This window comes from Poecilia formosa, unplaced genomic scaffold (assembly GCF_000485575.1).
Source record: "Poecilia formosa unplaced genomic scaffold, Poecilia_formosa-5.1.2 Scaffold431, whole genome shotgun sequence".
Classification (NCBI taxonomy): Eukaryota; Metazoa; Chordata; class Actinopteri; order Cyprinodontiformes; family Poeciliidae; genus Poecilia; species Poecilia formosa.
This window is the reverse complement of record NW_006800370.1, coordinates 343153-364912: the sequence shown is the minus strand read 5'-3', so window position 1 is coordinate 364912 and position 21760 is coordinate 343153. Positions and strand designations below refer to the sequence as shown.

General features: G+C 36.2%; 1 protein-coding gene, 1 long non-coding RNA gene and 1 pseudogene across 2 annotated transcripts in view; all 3 read right to left on the bottom strand.

The window, feature by feature from the left end:
- LOC103155499 (transient receptor potential cation channel subfamily M member 2-like) overlaps positions 1-20933 on the bottom strand; it is a 23353-nt pseudogene extending 2420 nt beyond the window's left edge.
- Positions 4497-5599, bottom strand: LOC107833709 (uncharacterized). The gene is made up of 4 exons (XR_001659469.1): positions 5394-5599; positions 5188-5270; positions 4668-4755; positions 4497-4535 (listed from the first exon to the last, which is right to left on the bottom strand). It is a non-coding gene; the product is annotated as an uncharacterized LOC107833709 (long non-coding RNA).
- A 597-nt stretch (positions 20934-21530) lies between the features above and the next one.
- The window catches only part of LOC103155498 (transient receptor potential cation channel subfamily M member 2-like), a 41946-nt gene continuing 41716 nt past the window's right edge, over positions 21531-21760 (bottom strand). The window contains exon 21 of the mRNA XM_016663596.1: positions 21531-21552. Coding sequence (XP_016519082.1) covers positions 21531-21552 — 22 coding nt within the window. The remainder of the gene's footprint in view (positions 21553-21760) is intronic.

Genomic DNA, 21760 nt, shown 5'->3' with positions numbered 1-21760 from the left:
AAAAAAGAAAAAAAGGAGTAGGGCATGATTTGTATCACCATCATTTTCACATTTGTTTCTGTCTGGCTCTTTCCTTCCAAAGAGCCAGAATATCTTGATCAACAGTTCTTTAGGGATGTTTTCTAACAAACAAAAGGTGATTTATAGAGCTTTCAGCCGAAAACTTAGCAATCTAGTGTATGATTAGACAAAGTGTGGTTCTAAATCAGGTCTGTGACTGATTTTCTTTTCAGATTTTCAAATACTGTTAATTAGCTTTTCTGTATTTCTTTAGTCCTGACTAAAGAAGGACAAAAACAATTGTGAAAGACAATTGTTTTTGTCTCAGGTGCTACATCTGGATGGAAAACAGGCGGAAAAGAAAAGCAGCCAGAAATTGAAGAACTTTAGAAAGTTATTCAACAAACATAAGGAATCTGAAAATCATCCATTTACTGGAATCGACTTACATTCAGATTGAAACAGCCAGTCAGGAATTCTGATGTTTTTTCATTATTAATGAACACTTCATACCTGAAATTCTGACAACAAAATTCTTCGATGTGTTTCATACAGAGTGTGACATTGTTTCTATTCCTATCTAGATAATTACCAAGTACTCATCTCAGGAAGGTTGGGAAAAAAAGAATTTCAATTCCTACAGAGAAATTTGAATAAGCTAAACGAGGAACTGGCAGTAAATATAAAAAGAAAAAGGTGGTATAAACATTTTGCACAGTACAGATGGAGATAATCATCAGAAGCAGTGGATCTGAGATCACCTCTTGTTAATATTACACATCTAGAAATCAGGGACTAAGGCCTTACTGAATGCAGTTTGAAATTTCGGAGCATTCCACAGCACCAATTTTCTGATGAAGAGGTAGAGATGACTGAGGATGATGAAAGGAGGCGGTGGGGCTGGGCGGCTGTAGTACTCTTTGATCAGCTGATATCTTTGAAACTTCCAGATCCTATCCGTGTTGTCATGGACCTCCTCGAAAGTGTAGCTGTACAGGTGGAAGATTAACAGATTCATTATGTTGAAATTAAACCAAAGCTGACAGATGATGTGGCGCTAAGGACTCACTTAAAGATGGCTATGAGGAGGTTGATGAGCAATATGTTGGCAAAGAGCAAGTAAACACAGAGCATGACGATGGTGATCCACTCAGGGAAGACCGGCATTTCCTTTTCGTTCAGCACAGGGCACTTGGGCTTCAGGGGATCTGTACCATTCATGCTGCATGAATTCATATCAAACTTAGCATCTGCAGGAGACAAAACAAAAACTAGAACATGCAGCATCACCAAGAAAACTGGCGTCACCTACAGAGAGATTCTGATTTCTCCTCAAGTAGTAAAACTACACTGTGCACTTCTCCACTCACTGTCAATATTTTCAGGGAAATTTCCAAATATAACGAGGTACGGCTCGTAAATAGCCCCACGCATGATCCAGTCCAGTCGATTGTCATTTTCGATGAGGATGCCTTGTTTGGCCACACCGTACGCCACGACCCAGATGCTCAGGAGAAACATGAAGAAGAACAAATCCCTCATCTGCAGCACAAAATTACATTAGGGGGCAAAAAGACAGAAAAATAATTAACTGCAGGTAAATATCACCATCTTGATAACAGTAAATAATTCATACAAGTTCTGTTTTTAGAAAATCAGACTTGGAAAATTAGATAAGGAATAAAGTCTGGAAAGGGAGACACTGGAAAACACTAATATTTTTAAAGACTGAGTACTCTGCTGAAAAAATGTCTCCAAACACCAGCCTAAGGACTACAGGGTCATAAATATCATGTTATGTATTGTTCTAATTGTTCCCACATTTTATCAGGTTCATTTTCATTCATGCAAACTCCTCACCATCTTCTTGACTATGATGATTTTAGGTCCCAGCGTGCGATTGATGGTGAAGATCGCCATGAGGCGGAGGCAGAAGACCACAAAGTCGATGCACAGGATGATTTTACCTGGGTAGAGCAACTTGGTTGTCAGCCTGAAGTAAAAAATAATAATAATAAGTTGGTGAGTCACAGATTACTGAGTGGCTTGAAAGACTTTCCATGTCTCTCTGAGAGACAGAGAAAGTACCTGAATGCAAGTCCTAGACAGAACAGCAGGATGGAGATGACGTCCAAAATGTTCCACAGCTCTTGAATGTACACCTTGGCTTTCTCACAAAACCCAAAATGATCAGGATCATAAAACAGCTGAGAGAGAAAACAGAGATTCAAACTGACATGTCAGACTTTTATTATCATCAGATATTTATTCTGAATAAGGTTAAATTTCATCGCTAACCTCCAGAGATTGAATATTAGAAATTAGTTAAAAGTAACAGATACCAAATATGTACATACATCGAATAAAAACAAATTTTTTCTCACTGTCTGAAGTTAAATCTTACCAAACTTTTCTTATTTCAGGTCAATTAGAATTACCCAAATTATTGATATTCCCTCAATGCCAGAAAATTAACAAGACAATTTTTTTAGAGATTTTTTTTGTAACTTTCCTAGAATTCAAAAGTTTACATCCATTTGGTTAGTATCAAAAATAACTGAAGCACACTACAGTACACCAGTTGAAGGCCGGTTTCCCACAGTTTTTATAAGTGTCTCTGTTTCAGCATAATTCTTACAAAGGCTTCAACAGAAATGTGACCATTATCAGCATCCCCAAGTTTATTTGCAGGTTTGTTTGAGAAGTTTGTTTCACAAGTTGGTTATCTTTAGTTTTACATATGTGGTTAAGAGGCGCCACCTACTGGTATGGCTGCCTCAAACCAGTTTTAAAATGTGTGTTACTGACCAATGTAAGTAGTTCTCAAGTTTTATCGCTGAGTCACTAACAGCTCACTCTGTAAATTAACCCACCTAGTTAATGTTGGTAGGTCTGAGTACTTTTTAAGCTGTTGTTCATTTGCATACTATAATTTTGTAAATTTTTTATGCCTATGTTAAGTTAATGAGTGTAATAAACTTACACTTTAAAAGTATACTTGTGAATCATGGAGCATGCAAACTGCGCTGAGTTGTAAAACTTCAGAAGTACAACTGTACTTCAGACACTGTAACAGCATGTGAGGAAGCCAACACACAGAGCTGCAGACAATATGATTAATGCATGCTCTCTGCTTTGTGCCCAGTCCAACTAGAAAACCGTCTTTGCCATCACTGTTACTGGTGTATAAAAAAATCCTATTTAAAATAAATAAGCAAGCAACGTTTAGCTCACGCATAGGGTGTGGGGGAGGGTTTGAGAAAGAAAAGTCAGCCAGCACACCATGGATATAATACTCTGGGGCAAAATTTCAAAGCACAACTAAAGAATAAATAGGTTCTATGTTTAATGGGTTGACTCGTTTAAAGGGCAATTTCCCATGTGGCCCATATCAAAAGCCACCATTATACTTTTAACAGAAATGCATCAGACTTAAAGTGACTGTCACTGATTTTTCTCGCTGAATAAAAGTATTCAAAGTTGTTAATTTCAGGGTGAGATTTTGGTATTAATAAATGGAATTCATGACTCACTGGCTCTTCTTCAACTTCATAATAATTCTCCAAACAGTGCCCATTATATTTGCAGCGTCTCACCTGTCTGATCTCCTCAGACACCAGAGTGAACAACCAGAAGTAGAGCACCAGCTCTGCTATAGATGGAGTTCTCTGGAAGTCGACCATCAGGACGTAAGCAAACAGGAACAGGAAGGCGAAGTACGAGACGATGTTTCCATAAAACTTGACCTGAGGAGCGCAGTACAGTCCAAGCAGTCTGGACAAGCAGTTCGGACATTTCCCACTCTGCTTACTGTGGGCAGAAACATCAACATCAATGTAAATCTCATTTGATCAAGAATTGGTTCTTATAAAGAAAGAAAATTGTACAACTCAGTGTTGTGTAAAATCTGACAACAAATGTTGAATGGTTCAATCAAAGATTGTCCTCTTACATGCAACACAAATTATTGTTCCAAGTGTGGTTTTTCTCTTCCTCCACAGTCATTTTTATGTCCTCTTTCTGCTCGATTTCTCTCTGGAGGTCTTCATCGCATCTAAAAAGGAAAAACAGATATGAATGTGGAAAATGTGGAAATGTAATGCTTTACAACTTTCATAGTTTTCATTTATAGAATAACTCCCAGTAATATTTCACCTGAAAACCAGAAACTTGGTGTAGATCAGAGGGAAGAAGACCATGCAGACCAGCACCCTCCACACAGGATTGTGTACTGAAAGCTCACCACACCAGATCTGAGTAAGAAGATCCTAAAGCACAAGAGTCTTATCAAAAAGTCTGTAGAATATATCGGAATAAAATGACAACACTGTCTTTGACTCTCTTAAGATGATTTTACAGACTGGAGCAAACAGAAGTGAGGGATAACAAGACTTTTAAACACCACTTTGTGTGTTTGTGTTCATGACGTTGAATTATCTTAACTTTTATTTTGGTAAATATGTAGTCCCATGCACTGCGACAGACTGGCANTGTCCCTCTAGTGTATCCATTCTCCTTTGCAGTGCATTGGTGACCTGGGTGACACAAAGCAATGATAGGCAAGCAATTTAACCAGCTGCAAAGACAGTGATGAAGAAAGGTGGAAATAAAACATCATTTATACATAATTTAATCTGACATAAAAGATTGAATAATCAGTTAGTAACCTGTCCTTCCAGCTTCTCCATTCTATTCAGCAGTGCTTGGAATTGTGTTTTCTCTTCCATCTTCTGTTGTTCACTTAAGGTGGCAACTCTTAAACAAACAAAAGTAACATGAGTGACTGAGATTTAGTTTAGCTGCAACTGACCTAAGAACTGAACTTTTTTCCAAGGTCTATATTAAGCAAATCATGTCATTTACTCACAGTTTGTTCAACAAAACACATTATTCACAGAATAAGCAAATATTATAAGTTGAAAACATTTTACATGATAGATGAGTTTGGTTTATCATATATACAAAACTACTGGGTCTAAACTTCAGATAGAGTTTAACTCAAACAATGATAAGTCTGGGCCACAGAACTCTACAATGTGGCACAAATTATTTTAATCAGTCACAGAAAACAATTTCTAATACAAATTTATACATCTATGGCCCATAATTATTCCAAAGACATGTGTGGCCTAGTGCCATGGTCTGTAATTAAAGTAGACATGACAACAAAGACTGAATGCATCTCACCTGACAGTTTCTTTTGCAGAATCACCCTGAGATTTCTTAATCTTCTCCATACTCTCCTTTATACTTTCTAGTGCTTTGTTTGACTGAAGACACAAAGCAAGCAGTAATTTAACCAGCTGCAAAGAGAGGGCTGAAGAACGGTGGAAAAAATATTTATACAGTTATATGGATCCAACATTAAAAGAGTCATTAAATCAGTTCATAACCTGTTCTTCTAGTTTCTCCAGCCGTTCAGTTAAGGTGGTAACCCTAAGAAATCAAACAAAATAAGATGACTGAGTGAGACTTAGATGAGCTGCAACCGGTCTAATAACATGCTTTTCTCATATTTTATACTAAAGAAAGTAACATTGTTTACTCGGTTTATGCAACAAAACACATTATTCACATAGAATAAGCAAAGATTATAAATTGAAGTNTGGATGGATGGATGGATGGATGGATGGATGGATGGATGGATGGATGGATGGATGGTAGTCCCATGCAAAAGTAATTATATTCATTTCCTTTTTTCAAAATTTTCCACATTGATGACACAAACTATCTATTCTTAAAATTTTAGGTAGATAAAAAGTTATTAATTTCTTTTTTTTTTTTTTTTTTTCCTTTAATATCCCTTAAGGGGCTCCGTACAGGTGGACCTCCACACCAGTATCAGGACTTTTTCAAAGATTTTCCTGAATTATGTTCTATCCATCTCCCTATTATTTTCCTGTCAATTAAAAAAAATAATAAAAATAAAACTAACCCACAGCAGGATGTTCCCATCACTGTGTTTCTAGGTGAAAATGATTAATTCAGGGTGAGGTGCAGTGTTAGTTTAAACACATGCAAATTTGCACATAAGCAAGAAGGTTAAGTATTGGTGTCACAAGAATACCTTCTGCCATTAGTTTCCAGTGTTCAGATTACACACAGGTTGACTCTGTTTACTAATTAAGTGACTCTTAAAGAAACTTATTTAGACTGGATTTTATCTAGGGTCATTAGAATGCATTAGTATACAGTGGGTTGCATTCAATTGCAAGTGCTTTTCAGATTATTATATGTAAAAAAAATTTAAAAAAAATCAAGATCAGGTGTCATTATCCTTTTTCTTCCCATTTAAGCACTACTTTGTGTTGGGCTGTAACATAAAATGGTAACACTTTATTTGAAGGGGTGTGCATAGGACTGACATTACAGTGTCATAAACATGACATAACATCTGTTATGAACATGAAAGAGTCTTCAAGAATGTCTATGACTGTTGTCATAAAGTGTCTTTCGGTAAATAAAGATACTTTTAATACAATTTGTATTCAAAGTGTTGACATAGCATTATTTGCTAAACAGTTACACTTTTGTGCAAAGTTGCATTAAAACTTATATTAATGTCAATTAAAAGAGTCAACTTTGCATACTTTAAAATATTATTATTTGGGGTGTGCTGTGGTGGCACCACATATGGAGGCCTTAGTCCTTGACGCAGCTGTCGTGATTCCTGGCCTTGGCGACCTTTGACCTTCCCCCTTCTCTCATTACCCGCTTTCCTGTCAATTAACTATCAAATAAAGGGCACTAGAGTCAATAAAATCTTTTAAAAAAAGAAATATTATTATTCACTGAATGATACTAAATGACAACAGTCAAACATTCTTGAAGACTCCTTCATGTTCATGACAGGTGTTGTCACATCAGTCTCAAATAAAGTGATACCTATAAAATTTCAACACAATAAATTAAGGTTTGTTGTTTTAACAAAAGAAAATGAGAATAGAAAAAGTAACTTCCTTTTGTTTGAAGTGTCCATACAGTTAATATGTCCTGAATTATAAAATCTAAATAAAAATCTGCTTCACCTGAACACCTAACTCAGCCACAAATTTTTTATTATCGGCCTCCAGTGCCAGCCTCAGGCATGTCGTCTTGCCCCAAAGGCTTGAGATTCGAACCAGCAGCTTCTGGGCTCGCTCCTCATCATTCTTGTAGCACTTGCTGAACACACCTAAGGAGACACAGGCAGGTCAATAAATCCCAGCTCAGTCTGTAAATGTTCTCTTTACCTCTGTCTCATACCAATCGCACGATCTTCAAAGTGACTGGCGAGCTCCAGCATTTCCTGAGGCTCGTCTGCATCAATTGACTCCTCAGCCATTTTCTTCAGGATCTTACTGGCAGCCAGAGCAGCAGATATGCAGTCTCCACACTGAGCACAGAAATGCAGAGTTACATGCATTAACCATTTTGTAGACACTTTCTTTAAACATGTGCAGGAGTTTTTAATCACCTGATCCCAGGCAATTTTAGACAGTTCCTTGTTGTTCTGGACAACTGCCCAAAGGAAAAGGTCTCTGCCTGCAATCCTCTTGGCTTCATCGTCCCTCTGAGTTTCAGGTTTATATCCCTTAAAAAAAGGATTGGACTTTTGGGTTAACTAGTCAGATACACTCTGTATAAAAATGGAAGTGATTGTAGACTCACTGATTTCATGAAGGTCAAAGAAATAAAAAAAATGTGTTGATGAAATACTGAATAAAGAAACAAACAATGACATTTTGAAAAATTGGAATTAATCCCACAATGCCCCATAAATAGGAGGTAAAAACTTTCTATGTTAGTAGAAATTGTTTGTAACTGAAGTTTGGATGGGGATCTTCAAAACTGGATGAAGATTCACCGGGATGGGGTGTGGGCTGTTCTTGCTGTGTCATTTAAAATCTGAGTAAATACATTTTTACAACTAAAAATTCCTGTAATTTCAGCTGAATTCTTTTTTTTAATCTAAGCTGAATTTTTTAGTAATTCATTACTCTGTTTCCATTGGGAATGTAAATTTTCTTCTTCTACAGCCATTTCATTTTTTTAGACCTACCAAACTGAAATTACACTGTGCTGTGCCATGTGGAGCAAGCCATAGTCATAAAATGAATTCCAGGACCCAATGCAGAGAGAAGGCAAGCAGGTGAAAGTCAACAATTTACTTAAAATAAACAAATATATGACATAACAAAAACTGGCATTCAGCAATGAATCCAAAATCGTACAATGTAAATAATGGAGAGCTATGTTGTGCTCCCAGCTATGAAAGAATGAAATTTTATTATATTAAAAAAATGATAACAGGTAAATAATTTCTTCAATAGCTATTAAATGAATTATTTTTGTATCAGTGGTCATTACTCAACTGATCTACAGACTGACTGCTGTTAATAAAAGTAGGGGTGCACCAACTGTAGTTTTCTGGCCACTGATATTTAAAAATCCTGACTGATTTTAACTTAGACCGATTTATTTCTGTCCTAAATATGGCTAAACAGTAGCAATAGTAGTCTGACTACTGTTAAAACAGCAATCTCTCAAAGACCTGGGGTGGTAGAAAAGATTGGCGGATAAGATCGGTTTCATATATAAGCATTGACCAATGGTTGATCACCCAAAATAAGGAAATCGGAGCCGATCAATCTGCGTATCCCTAATAATTGCCCCTCCTCCTCAAGGCATAGCCCCTGGGGGAAATACTGAAACCTAACTCCTTATTTGTATAAATCTTTTGGTATTAGTCTTTAAAACACCAGAATTTGCACATAACTAAATAACATTTGGCTGTCTGACTACATAATTTTTACATATTAAATCCAATGTTATAAGTTACAAAATACACAGCCATAAAATAAAATGTAAAGTGTGAAAGTCGGGCATACTTTACACTTTTACACACATCAAATTCTTCTTTTCTGATGTAAAATTTGTCTGGTTTGTGTCCTAATTTTATGAGTTTAAAACATTTTTAAAACAAAATAGCTCTTTCTTTTTTATTTTGTTTATTGGAGGCACCACCATTAGTAAAAAATCATAAAGAAGTATAAAAGGTCAAAAATGATTAGTATTCGTTTCTCCTCTTTACCAGTAATTGATTATTTGTGAGATTATTTGAAAAATCTGGATTGCTTTATGTGTAGTTGCATGTTGCTTTTGACTGTTGCTTGTTGGTAGAGATATTTCAGTAATCTAAAAGTAATAGAACAAATGTATGCAACCTACTTGCGTACTGTATGCAGACTGTGTGCATACTGAATTTTACTCTTGCATGTAAAATTTATGAGCAGTAAATATTGTACTTGTTCTCAGTATTGGACCAATGAAGCAAGGCAGTTGCAAGCCTCTATAATTGTGACACTTTTGATGGGTCAGACAGATTCAAGAAATTGTAACAGGAGCTGCGTGATGGGGGGCCCAATTATTTTTTTTTTTCACGGGGCCCAAGATTCCTGGCAGCGCCCCTGTCCCTTGTAGCATCATTCGAAATGTATGAAACATATTAAGTTGCACTGCCTAAATATATTTGTCAATATAAAGGCCTTCTCAGGAATACTGTTAAGAAATTACAAAAAAAAAAAAAAAAAAAAAAAACAGTTACCGTGTGTGGCACCTGGACCACATACAGAAACAACTCTCAGTGTTCATGTTTGTCTTTATGTTGGGCTTACCCAGAATGCCACAGCTGTAATCTCAACCATCTAAATGGGAACAGTGTATCAGACTCAGACCTGATAGCATGTTTTTTTGTTTTGTTTTTGTTTTTTGTTTTTTTCATAGTTGTAGCTTTTTAGTTGGCATCAAATATAAATAGACACAAAATATTTCATTTTGAAAGTTGCATCTAATTTAATCTGCAGAAAACTGTGGGCTAGAGAGAAAATAACACAAATGAGCCAGGATCCTGCAAAATGTAATGATCTAAGATTCCTCTATATGTGATTACTGCCTTAAATGTTACAGGAGGAGACCAAGTGATGTTTTACTGGCAGAAAGCAGTTGTACAAGGTATTACAGCAGAGGTGTCTGTAGAGTTATGTCATTTTACAAAAAATAAGTTACTTCTAGTTGTAAGATTAATAATAACTTAATAAAGTTCAGAATACTCACATACGGTATGTCTTCTATCCAAATAGTTTGTCTCTTATCCTTGGGGCCTGGAGGATAGATGTGCTTTGTGAATTTTCCCATCAGGTGGCGCACTTCATCAGAGACATGAGTCGGAGAGATTTTTTCTTTAATGTCTCTGAAACCCTCCTTGTGCAATTCCTTCCTCCTGTATTTTTCTTTAGGTTCCACCCTCTTAAACAGCTTGTACAGGAAAAAGCAGTTGGGCAGCTTTTGGTAGAGCTCACAAAGAGTGGCTTCATCCAGGAAGTCCTCCAGACACACACCGTACTCCAGGAGAAGACTTACAAAATCAGGCTTGTTGCCAACCAGGGCTGAAGTCATGGCCCAGTGGAGGTCGCTGGACTGAAGTAAAAAAAGAAGAATCTTATTAGGTTGGTGGCAAACCAGCCAGTTTGAAGAGGTATTTACTTGAATAAATAACATGAATATGTAATGTGACAATAATTTGTTTAAATAGCTGAATAAATATGTAATATTTAAAACTTCACAATGCATATTGAAGGTCAGAAATCAGAAACTTACACCCAATATACAGGAAATGTTTGGTGACAGAGAGGGTGGTTATAATTTAAGAGGTGAAGGATATTTTAAAAAACAACATATTAGAACAACCAGGAAGAGTTTTTGTTATCTGTGTGTGGAGTAAATGTCTGAAATGGATTGAATGATGAGTTAAAAAAAAAGTACAAATGTAAACCAATTTAAAAAACTGATTAAAACAGAGCTCATTTCAAAATATGCTATATAAGATGACTGTTTAATGGTCTATGATGCAATTGATGATATAAATAGTATTTAAAATAATTGTACATAGTTAAACATCATGTAAAATGGAAACAAGTTGTCTCTTTTTGATGTTCTGAAAGTTAATTGATAATAAATTGACAAGTAGGAAAGGGGCAGGACATTATAAGATATTATATCTTTTACCTGCTCCTTTTCGAACAGAAAATATAAAATTTGCATGTCACATGGGCAAAATAATTTGTTTTACATTTTATTTCTTAAGTTTGTTTCATTCTATTTTATTTTGTTTTTCTTTTTTCTTGATTGTTTTTTCTGTCTGTTCGAAATAAATAAAATAAATAAATAAATAAATAATTATAAGCTCATTATTGTGAAATATTTTTTATTCTCTTTTAAAAATGTGCTTAGTAAAATAACTTTAACTGAATTATTTTTCGTGATTATATTCAAATTGTCCTTTTTGCAATGTTTTTTTTTTTTTTTTTTGTAAATCAGCAATGGTGTTTTTCCCCTATAGTTGATTTATTTCATATTGTCAATCAGCGTCAGTGGGTGGGACAAGCACAGTCACTGGCTGATCCTTATTTATGTTCTCTCTCCTCCATCCCTTGGCACCATTGGCTATAAGGTCCAGGGGGAGGGGGCGCCAGTGGGGTGGTTCACCCAGGACAACAGGCTAGGACTGCCTTGGCACGAAAAGGCAAGTGTAGGTGAGTGTGTGGGGGGGATGTGACAAAATATGGGATAGTGTTACCTGGTATAGGTTTTTAAATCCAGAAATGCTACCTTGGGTCACACACTATACAAAGTAAAATGAAAATATAAATAAATAAAACATTTTAAGAAAGGCACCTTTTTATCCAGAGGAAAGAGATCAGGTGCTCTAGCACTACCTAGTGTCTATCTGTCCATGTCCCTGTGTGCTACTGCTTGATTCACACATTTTTCAACATTTTTAAATAGGATTTTATAACCTATGGTGTGAAAAGTCATAATGCTGTTGATCTATTTATTCTGACTCCATATTGACCTTCCTTTTTACAAATTATTGACTTATTTGGTTTGCTTGAAAATATTTAGATACTGTGTGCTTTGATTGCAGTCATTTTAAATAAGGTTTCAAAGAAAATCTAAATCCTGATGATTATTTCTTCACCTCAGAACTCCTCTGAAATATACCCACCGTCCACTGTCTATCCTCAGTGAAAATCTCAGTCTCAGCTGAATTGACTCTGTTCCAGTCAATCGCCAGCTTCAGTTGCTTCTTCCAGGAGTTATCTTCTTGTGATTCACTAGTCTTTGAAGCTGATGATAGAATATACACTGACAGTTAAGCATCCTAAAGATATCTACTACACATGAACTTTTTTAAGACAAATAGCCATTATTACAAACACAGTTTAGCAACATGAAGTAGTGACATAGTTATGGCCAAAAAAGCAGAAAACTCATTGATAAAAGTTGGTGTTTAGATGAGAAGACAGTAAATGTCAAGAAATAGTTTAGTAAGCTGGATTATTGCCTGATGTTACACAGAAGGAAACTTACCAATAGAAACTTGAGAGAAAGCATTTCAGATAGATCAATCATCATAATATGAGCATCAGTGGTGTGGACTCACACTGTTTTAGTGCATGGAGCTTCTATGAGCAACACACATTAGGTCCAAAAAACATCGGATCTATTTTGGGAATTGATCTGATGGAAAATTGGGTTGGATAATGTAAAAAACTATTAGAACACTTTATTATCAAAGGGCCTCACAGACCGCTAGCAAGTCCCTGGGACTGCATCTCTGACTGACCAAGACAGACATGAAGTTTAATTTGGTCTGAGCTGCGCAGGAATTTGAAGATGTTATGAGTGAGACAGAAAGTGAGACACAGTGGCAAAGTAAAATATGTCCGCTTTGGGAGAAAATGCCAAGTTAAATGTTTTACTTGTGAACAAAACAGTGTAGTTAGCCAGAAGTAGGGAGGAGCTCAGAAGTACAGAGAAAGATGAAAGAGTGAAACAGTACCTAAATCTCTACTGTTCTCTAATAAACACTCGTGGCCTTCACAGAGCAGTTAGATTTATACTGAGGTTAAATTGCACACGTGGACATAAAAATTAGATGACTTAAAAGATCAGGTAATTGCAGTGAGTGCTCTTTTGGTATATTTGAGTAAAGGGGTAAATAAGAATACTTTCCACACTTTTCTAATTTCTATTTGAAAATGTAATTTAAAAATCGTATAAATTACATTCTAACTACTTTGTGTTGGTCTAACTCATAAAATAACAATAAAATACACTGTGGTCTGCAGTTGTAGCATAACGTTTTATATAATTTTGCAAGGAACCATAGTTACCTTTGAAAAGTGCATCAAGGATTGCCACATCCAACACCCCCAGTTCATCCTTGCCTGCTCTGAATATTGTCAGTAATTCAGGCTTTTGGACGATCTCCTGAATCTAGAAAAAGAGCAGAAAGATGTCTAGACCCACAGTGCTGTTTTAGGAAGTTTACTTTCAGACCACAACATTAAAGTAGAAATATATTGAAATATATCACATCAAATGATTTACTACATCAATAAATCCAGTACATCAGGTTGAATTTCAAGTAGAAGATGTAAAATTATTTATTTTTTCAAAAATGCCAAAGTAAATAATTGGTAGGTAGCATACACTAAGGGTCTGATCTTCAAAAGGTTTGCTTGTACAAAGACAGGTGCAAACTGGAAAGCATGTGAAAACCTGATCTACAAACCATACAAAACAGGATTGCATCAGCAAAATGAGAATATCAGGCACAATATATTTAGGATGTCTGTCTTCATGAATATGCTAAACCTATGCTGATCACCAGAAAGTGGAAAATACTGAAATGGCAAATGTAATGACTAAGCACCCACAATGTGATTTAATAAACCACAGCCAGATTCTGATTGTTGTGTCTATACTTAGCACGTTTGAAAAGTAGGTGCAAACCGGTACACAAAAATGTCTGTGGTCACTGTGGCGAGCAGGAGGTATATATTCAGTGACAGAAGACGTTGCTTGTCAAATATTTGTCAGGATCTCGGGTTAGAGAATTATTTACTTTTGATTCTAGGTTTATAATTATATTTGGTTAGATCTGTCTTATTCCTGTCTCCTTTATTTCAGTTCAATTTTAGTGATTCTAGTTAGGATTATTTCTTGTGTCTAGTCCTTTTTTAGTTATTATAGTTTCGGTACTTTGTGCTCCTTTGTCTTTATTAGATCAGTCTTGTTTCTATTTTATTTCTGCTCAGTTATTTTTTACTGTTTCTTCTTATGTTTGCCATCCTGCTGAAAATATTTATGCAATTAAACCAAAACAAAAAACCCCAAGACTAATCTTAAATACTGTGCCACGTTACTTAAATCAGAACATTAACAGCCACCACAAACCAGAAAACCATCCTGGAGCAAGGAGCAAGTCAGTCTGACATAGGTGATCAAAACATATTTCAGACACACCCGCTTATCGCAAGTGCAAAACACACAAGATACAAGTATGCCGAGGATGCATAGACATGACAAAAATCACGACTGGTCAAATATTTGGAAGCTTTTAAAAAATATAATAACTAAATAAATGACAGATGTCCTCCGGCAATGAGAATTTTGAGCAGCAGGACAACCTAATGCCATCACACAGAGCACCGCTACATCTGGATGCTCTGAGTCTAAAGCCAAAAGGTGGCTCAGATTATATTTGCTGCATGTTCCACAAATTGTGCAGGTTGAAAATGTCTCAGTGAGACAGATAACCAGTCGAACTGCTGACTATATTTTTGCAATAAAAACACAATGAAAAACACCGTGATTAAACATTCATGTGCTTGTTATTTAACAAACCAAAACAAATTTTAACAGCCAACAGAGACCTGAAAACCATAATTGATACTGATGATTAAAATAAAAAAAATAATAAAAAACTAGAGACACTACGCAGCAGTGGTGAGCTGCAATCAACCCACATCTTTTTAAAACATCTTCTACCCGATACGCCACCGTCCTTAGAAGCAAAACCTCTCGTAAAGATACAGACGTGAGAGGGAAGACACAAATCCCAGGCTGATAATGTTAGTTAGGATGAATACAGGCAATTAAAACAAATCTGTTCGTCCTGGCGCGGTGTGCTGTATGATACCAGACAGAATGGATCAGGAGAGGAACTGCAGACTCGTCAGAACCTAAAGAACCAGACATCAGCGTTTCATCCCTCAATCATCTCCTGAGGCTGATGTGGTACAGAACATTTTGCTATGATTAAGTTTCTTATTGCTTTTAGTAGACTACATTTTTTTGGTTATTTGCTTATTTGCTTAATGTATAATAATATCAGACAAAATAATATAAGTGGTTATTTAAATAACAAATCATACTAATAGATTAACAGGAAAATATATTTCCTACTTTAAAAGGTTTGTTAGGGCTTTATGTATGTTTTGTGTTGAAATGCTGATATATGTTATGAATTCAGTGTTCAGTGGTCATTTAATACATTATTAATGCACCAGACCTGCAGCCCAGGGGCGGTTCTAGATGGGAGTCAACGAGGTAGCAAAGAAATTTTACTAAAAAAATGTCTTATATTAATACTCAGTGGTGGATTTATTTAACCTTCACAATTTTACTTTAACAATGAATTAAAAATTGTAGTGCTGCAGTTTTAGCTGCAGTATGGAGATATGATTACACTTTCCATCTGCCAGGGGTCTGCAACCTGTAGACAGATGTGGTTCTTTGGCTCACTTGATATTTCAAATGATGAAATATTGCTCTGTTTTAGGTTCATTCTTTTTTAAGTGTTGTCATGAAAAAACAGTGACTACCCTTGTGGTAAATTTGGTCTAGAACCAGCCTCCAAGCCTATCTCCTTATTTCTATAAATATTTTAGTAATATTCTTTACAGTACCAGATTGTTCATATAACTTTTATACTTTTGGCTGTCTTAGGATACATTGAATATTAAATCGGGTGTTATGATCAATTACTCAGTACTTGAGTAGTTTACCAAATACTTTTTTTACTTTCTTAATTAAAGGTGTTTCAGGTATACACTGATTGGACTACAATCAGTGTATTCATGCATAGAGGTCTAACTGACATCTATGCATGAAGCTTTATGGATCACTTAGACAAGAAACTCTGCCATAAAATAAAGTCTATCACTACAGCGGGTATCCCACTCCATGAGAGTAGGGTGACACACCGTGGTGGGCGTCCCTTATTTTGATTTCTGAAAGGTGGCAACCCTAAGAATGGTCAGTATGAAAAGCACCACAGTGTACCACCACATATCATGGACTGGACCATCATCACTTCACTAACCTTTATGTTGCAGTCTTTCTTCTTGACTTGATCAAATTTTTTGTACTCTTCTAAAAATTTATTCATCTGCTTGTCGATGAGGTCGTTGAAGTCGTCGATGTCGGTCGTCGATGTGTTCCTCTGTTTAAACACACGAGCGATAACATCCGCTATCCTCCCAGAGCCCTCCAGGATCACACATGGTATCCCCTTAGTAATAGCTTGGTGGACGGTCTGAGAGGAGACAAAGACGAGAGGTCAGTTTACTAGAAACTCAAAAGATTGAAAGAAGATTTAGGAACCTGTTGACTCACTTTGAGTGTACCATATCCCCCGTCCAATGCCACACAAACCACTGGGGTCTTTATAGTAGTCGCTGGAGGGTAAAAAATTAAAACAATTATTTGCGGTTATTCAGTTTACCGTTATTCAACTGTGAAAAAGACCAAGCAGGAGGAGGCTGACAGGATGAGAGGTGGAGATTGTATGTGGAGGGGCCAGGAGCAAACAAGCTAGGTCAGGAATCCATGTCTCGTTCTCTCTTTGGTTTTTCCGTTACAAAATAAAACTAGAAAAAAAACAATAAAAATTGGGTGTGGGTTTTTTTTTGTTTGTTTGTTTGTTTGTTTCATATGTTTGCTTTGTTTTTGTTCTTTTTCAAACTAAATTAGAAGAATGACAGTTGCAAAAAAGTATACCTTTTTACAATTATTTTTAATGACTTAAGCAAAGACAAGCTGTCATCTGTTCTTTACGGAAGAGGATTAGGGCCACTGGAAAAAAGAAAAAAATTCTGAGATAAAAGTCAGAATTCTCACTTCTGAGATTAACGTCAGAATTGTTTTATTTTTTTTTCCAGTGGCCCTAATCCTCTTCCATTGTTCTTTGCATGCTAAATGTGAACTCAGTTTATTATTTTAAAAAATTCTCCAGTTTTAGGAAAACCCTTTTCTGCCACTCTGACTCACCATAAATTTGTTTTACTTAGAGGGAGTCAATATATTTGATGAGCTTACTTTGAGCAAAGTTGTTCTATTATTCCGAGTAATTATTTACCATAATGAGGTGTAATAATATTCAGTAAACATATTGGTGATTTCCCACATGTGCTGCTACATATAAAACCAACAATCCTATATTTAATTTTGGATGTAAATAGCTGAACCAAAAATGAAACGCTGTGGATTTTTAAGAAAACAACTTTTTTGCAATTTTGTTATGAAAGGAAAAACCAAAGAGTGAACTACACATGGATTGCTTGCAGTTCTCCTTACTTTTGATTGTTTTTTAACTTAATAATGAAGATTAATCTCCTTTAAACCTTTGTTTCCAAGAGTTTGGTCTGAGATGTATTGCTCTAGTTGTGTGCGCAGTGGGATCTCTGCACCATAGGCATTTTTGTCACTGGTCCCATCATCAACCAGCAGGAAGTGGGAATGATTGTCATCCAGACAGGCCATATTACCCTGACCTTGTTTGTCAATCACATATTGAGCCGGGAAGCAACCCTGCAGACAAACGCAATGAAAAGTATGAAGGAAACATACAAATCTATTCACAGGAATAATGTGAAGCTTGTGTTGAACTTACTTCTTCATTTACTAATTTATCTCTGTTGTGAATTACTCTCCATGGTGCCACTCCAATAGCCACTATTTCCCTCTGCTTGGTGTTACTCAGGGCGTAGTCCCTCACAGCCTGTCCCACATGTCTCATCACACCAGCGTTGGTACCGCCAGTAATGATCCATGCTCCTACAAAGGATGAAGTATCACTGTGTGTGTTTCTGGCTGATATTTATCACACCCGTCTTTATTTTTATACTCACCTGTAGTCTGAGCAACTTTGATAAGTCCTCTGTGAAAAGCCTTCTTCAGGTTGGACTTCAGGTAGAAGTTCTTGGCTCCTCCAGTCACTGAGATGAGCAGATTGGGACGTGGAAGTTCCCACTGTGTTGTCAGTAACTCGTAGAGAACTTCAGGTTTGGTGTCTGTGAATACTCGTACATACTGGAAATGAGCAAACAAGAAGTGACATCAGAATGTACAGGCATATATTTACAGTGGCTTATAAAAGTATTTATACCCAATTAACAGAAACATGCATTTTCATATAGTGGATCTAGAAAGCATTCACTTTTTCCATATTTTGTTATATTACAGTACCATGACAAAGTCATATTTTTCCTTCTCATTGTACACATAAATATCCCATTATGACAATGTGAAAAAAAGTTTTAGGGTTTTTGTAAATGTAATAAAAATAGAAAACCAAGAAATCACTTTTTAGGTATTTATGTCCTATTTATGGACATGATGCTATGCACGGCTCATCACCAGCCCAATGCCGTCCCTGCAGTGAAGAATGGAGGTGGCAGACTCATGCTGTCAGTGTCGGATAGCATATGTAGCAGGAGAAGAAACTGACAAACTACTCAGGTTAAAGGGAAAGATGAATGCCATCAAACCTGGTGGAACTCGAGGAGTACTGCAAAGAACAATAGTCGAAGCTCCCTAAAGACTGGTGAGGTTTAAATGTTTTGTCCATGTCTCAGCCATCACAATCAAAATCAGTAAGGACTCAGTCTTTCTCATTTTGAGGAATAACTACATTGTTGTATGCTGTGTCTGACACATCACCTAAGTTTAACATAGAAACTCACTCAAATTTTAAAAAAAAATCCTACACAAGGAGGAAGTTTGGAATTTAAAGAATATGGTATGTATTTAAATAAGCATACATAGGCACAATGTATTGTCCCACTGGTCACTATTGTGACAGTCAACATGTTTACACATTCTGCTCAAACACCAAAGTAATTTTTGTAAATGCAAAGGTGTATGATGTGCACCAAAAATCTTTGTCGTATGTTTAAACATACATTGCTAGCCTCTTCTTTGGAAGGTTTGAGGCAGCCTACCTCTCGGTGGAACCAAGCTCTGGTCATGTGACAATTTACATACAGTATCATACTTATGATACTGCATAAGTATGATTCAAACACTCCAGTCTTTCAGTACTTGCTGAGCATTAACTGAATATTTAATCATAAGCTTTTTGGAGTCTATAAAAAGGGAAATAAATTTCAAGGTCACTATTGTGATGGGTGGGGTTACTGCAGTACAAATGGTTAATGCAAATATATATTACACCAGTCAATTTAAATTGACTTAATCCTCATATACCAGACACATGCACAAGATGTCTAGAAGAAAAAGGGACACAATTTCACTGTATCTGGGAATGAAGGGAAATTAACACGTTTTCAAAAACAATAAAACAAATTATAGAACATGTTGTCTTGAAGAATATTGCTCAAGACCTGTTTTTTTTAATACTAGGTTTGTATTCCAAAAATACTTTGTTTACCAGATGTGAACAGCTCCTGATTGGTATGTGTCTACTACAAGCTAGAAAACTGATTGCTCTTTTCTGGATGAAAACAAGACCAAATAACAAGCAATAGATCAGACAAATGCTGATGACTTTACCCCTGGAACGCATAAGATATCTCCAAAAAGAGAAATGTGAGTAATTTGACAACGTATGGAGACCTGTCAGAACATTTATATAAGGTGCTGACTTGTCTGTAGCCGGCGCCATCTTTGGAGAGTAAGTCAAAAGGTTAACAATTTGGAGTAAGTGCACAGAAGCGGAGGACGTTGTGAACAATCTCAGCAAAGATTTGAATCATTTATCTGCAGTTTTAGAAGAAAAAGCTGGCGTGATGAAGACGAGGAAGCTGGTTCCACTGTAAGACTCCAACTCTGTTGTTTGAGCCATAATTACAAAATGACACAAAGTAGTCCACATCTGCCAAACAACATCTAAACCAGGTTAGCACAGTACAAGACAATCCCAACTATTTTTCTAGCCTCAGTATGCTATGAGCATAAAATGTGAAGAATGAAGTGTAAAATGGCATGGGCAAATATTACAGAAGTGTTATCATTAATGCTGTGTATTATGACATAACATTACTTTTAATCTGAGAATAATTTACCTTGCCAGTCTTTTGCCAAGAACCACCAAAACTGACATCCCCAAAAGCATCTGTTGGCACCCTGTGGGAATGTTGTTCATTGTGCACCACTTCATCAGTGTTGTCTGTGTTTGAGTATTCACAACACACTTCCTCTTTGCTGTAAAAAACACAAATTGCATGATTTCACATGTTATGTTGGTGGGGAGAGGTTCAAACAAGTAGGTTATTCATTAATAGAAGGATGTTATTGTATTGTATCTTGGTATCCTTTATTACCCTGACCTACCTTTCCATTTCAGACTGTTAGAGAAATAGATTCTCTATCTATTTCTCTAACTACAGCACTACATATCCAAGCAGGTAAATTAAGATGTAAACAGTTAATGGAGTTTGGTTGTAAAATTAAAAGACTGACAACTGAACATTGTTAGAATTCATCACATATTTTAAACACACAGCTACGTTTTAATTGCTTTTTTGACAATACAAAGCAAGAATAAGTATAAGAAGTTGGTATTTCAGAGCACTTTAACTGGAAAAACAGTAATCTCAAAAGTAGATTTAACTGCAGTCTGATCACTTTCCTCTCATTACTAGTGAAACATGTAGAAACTAGAAGCACAGTGGTAAATCATCCTACCCGGGATCCTTCTTAGAAGTGTTTATCTTGTCCTTGATCCATCTGGCAATTTTCTGGAAAGAAGAGGTAATAGACAGATGTTTAGATGGTGCTTTATTTGCAAATGAATGGACCATAACTGAATCTCATCTCCCTTTATACTGCAACAACGCAAGAGCTGGTGATGATCAGATTGAAATCAGGCTGCAAGCTGACAGTATGGCTAGAGAGAGCAGTCTCTGCAGCATCAGTGCTGACAGTCAGTCAACTCTTCATCAGAGCAGGGTGGAAATAAAGGTGAGCAGGAAACTGAACTAACTCAGAGCTCTCCGTACTGTGCAGACTGTGGCTGTGGGGATTAGCGTAATTACCCATGCGGGTAGGGAGCAAAGCATCACATTTCTTTCAAATCAACAAAAATGATCTATGTTAAAATAAATATGCAATAAAGGATGTGAATAATAATATTGGAATCTTGGGAAAGCATTCATTGTACCATTTTTTCAATTAGTTATATTACAACAAGTTTCAATAAATTTATTGGGATTTTATGTCAAAACACAAAGTACTGAATAGCTCTGAAGTGAAAGAAAAATTATGCATATTTTTAAAAACGTTTTCACAAAAAATGAATTTTTGAAAGGTTTGGTATTTATATGCATTCCCCTAAATAAAAATTTGTTTCTTCAGAGTTACATGCAAACATCCAAACTAGTTTGGTTACATGCAGCAGGTCATCTGTGTCTTACGGAGCCCCTAAGGGGACATGGAGAAAAAAAAAAAAGGAAAGAAATCCCGACTTATTATCGCGAGATCCCGAGAAACTAAGTCGAGATCTCGAGATCCCGACTTATTATCGCGAGATCCCGACTTATTATCGCGAGATCCCGACTTATTATCGCGAGATCCCGACTTATTATCGCGAGATCCCGACTTATTATCTCGAGATCTTGACTTAGTTTCT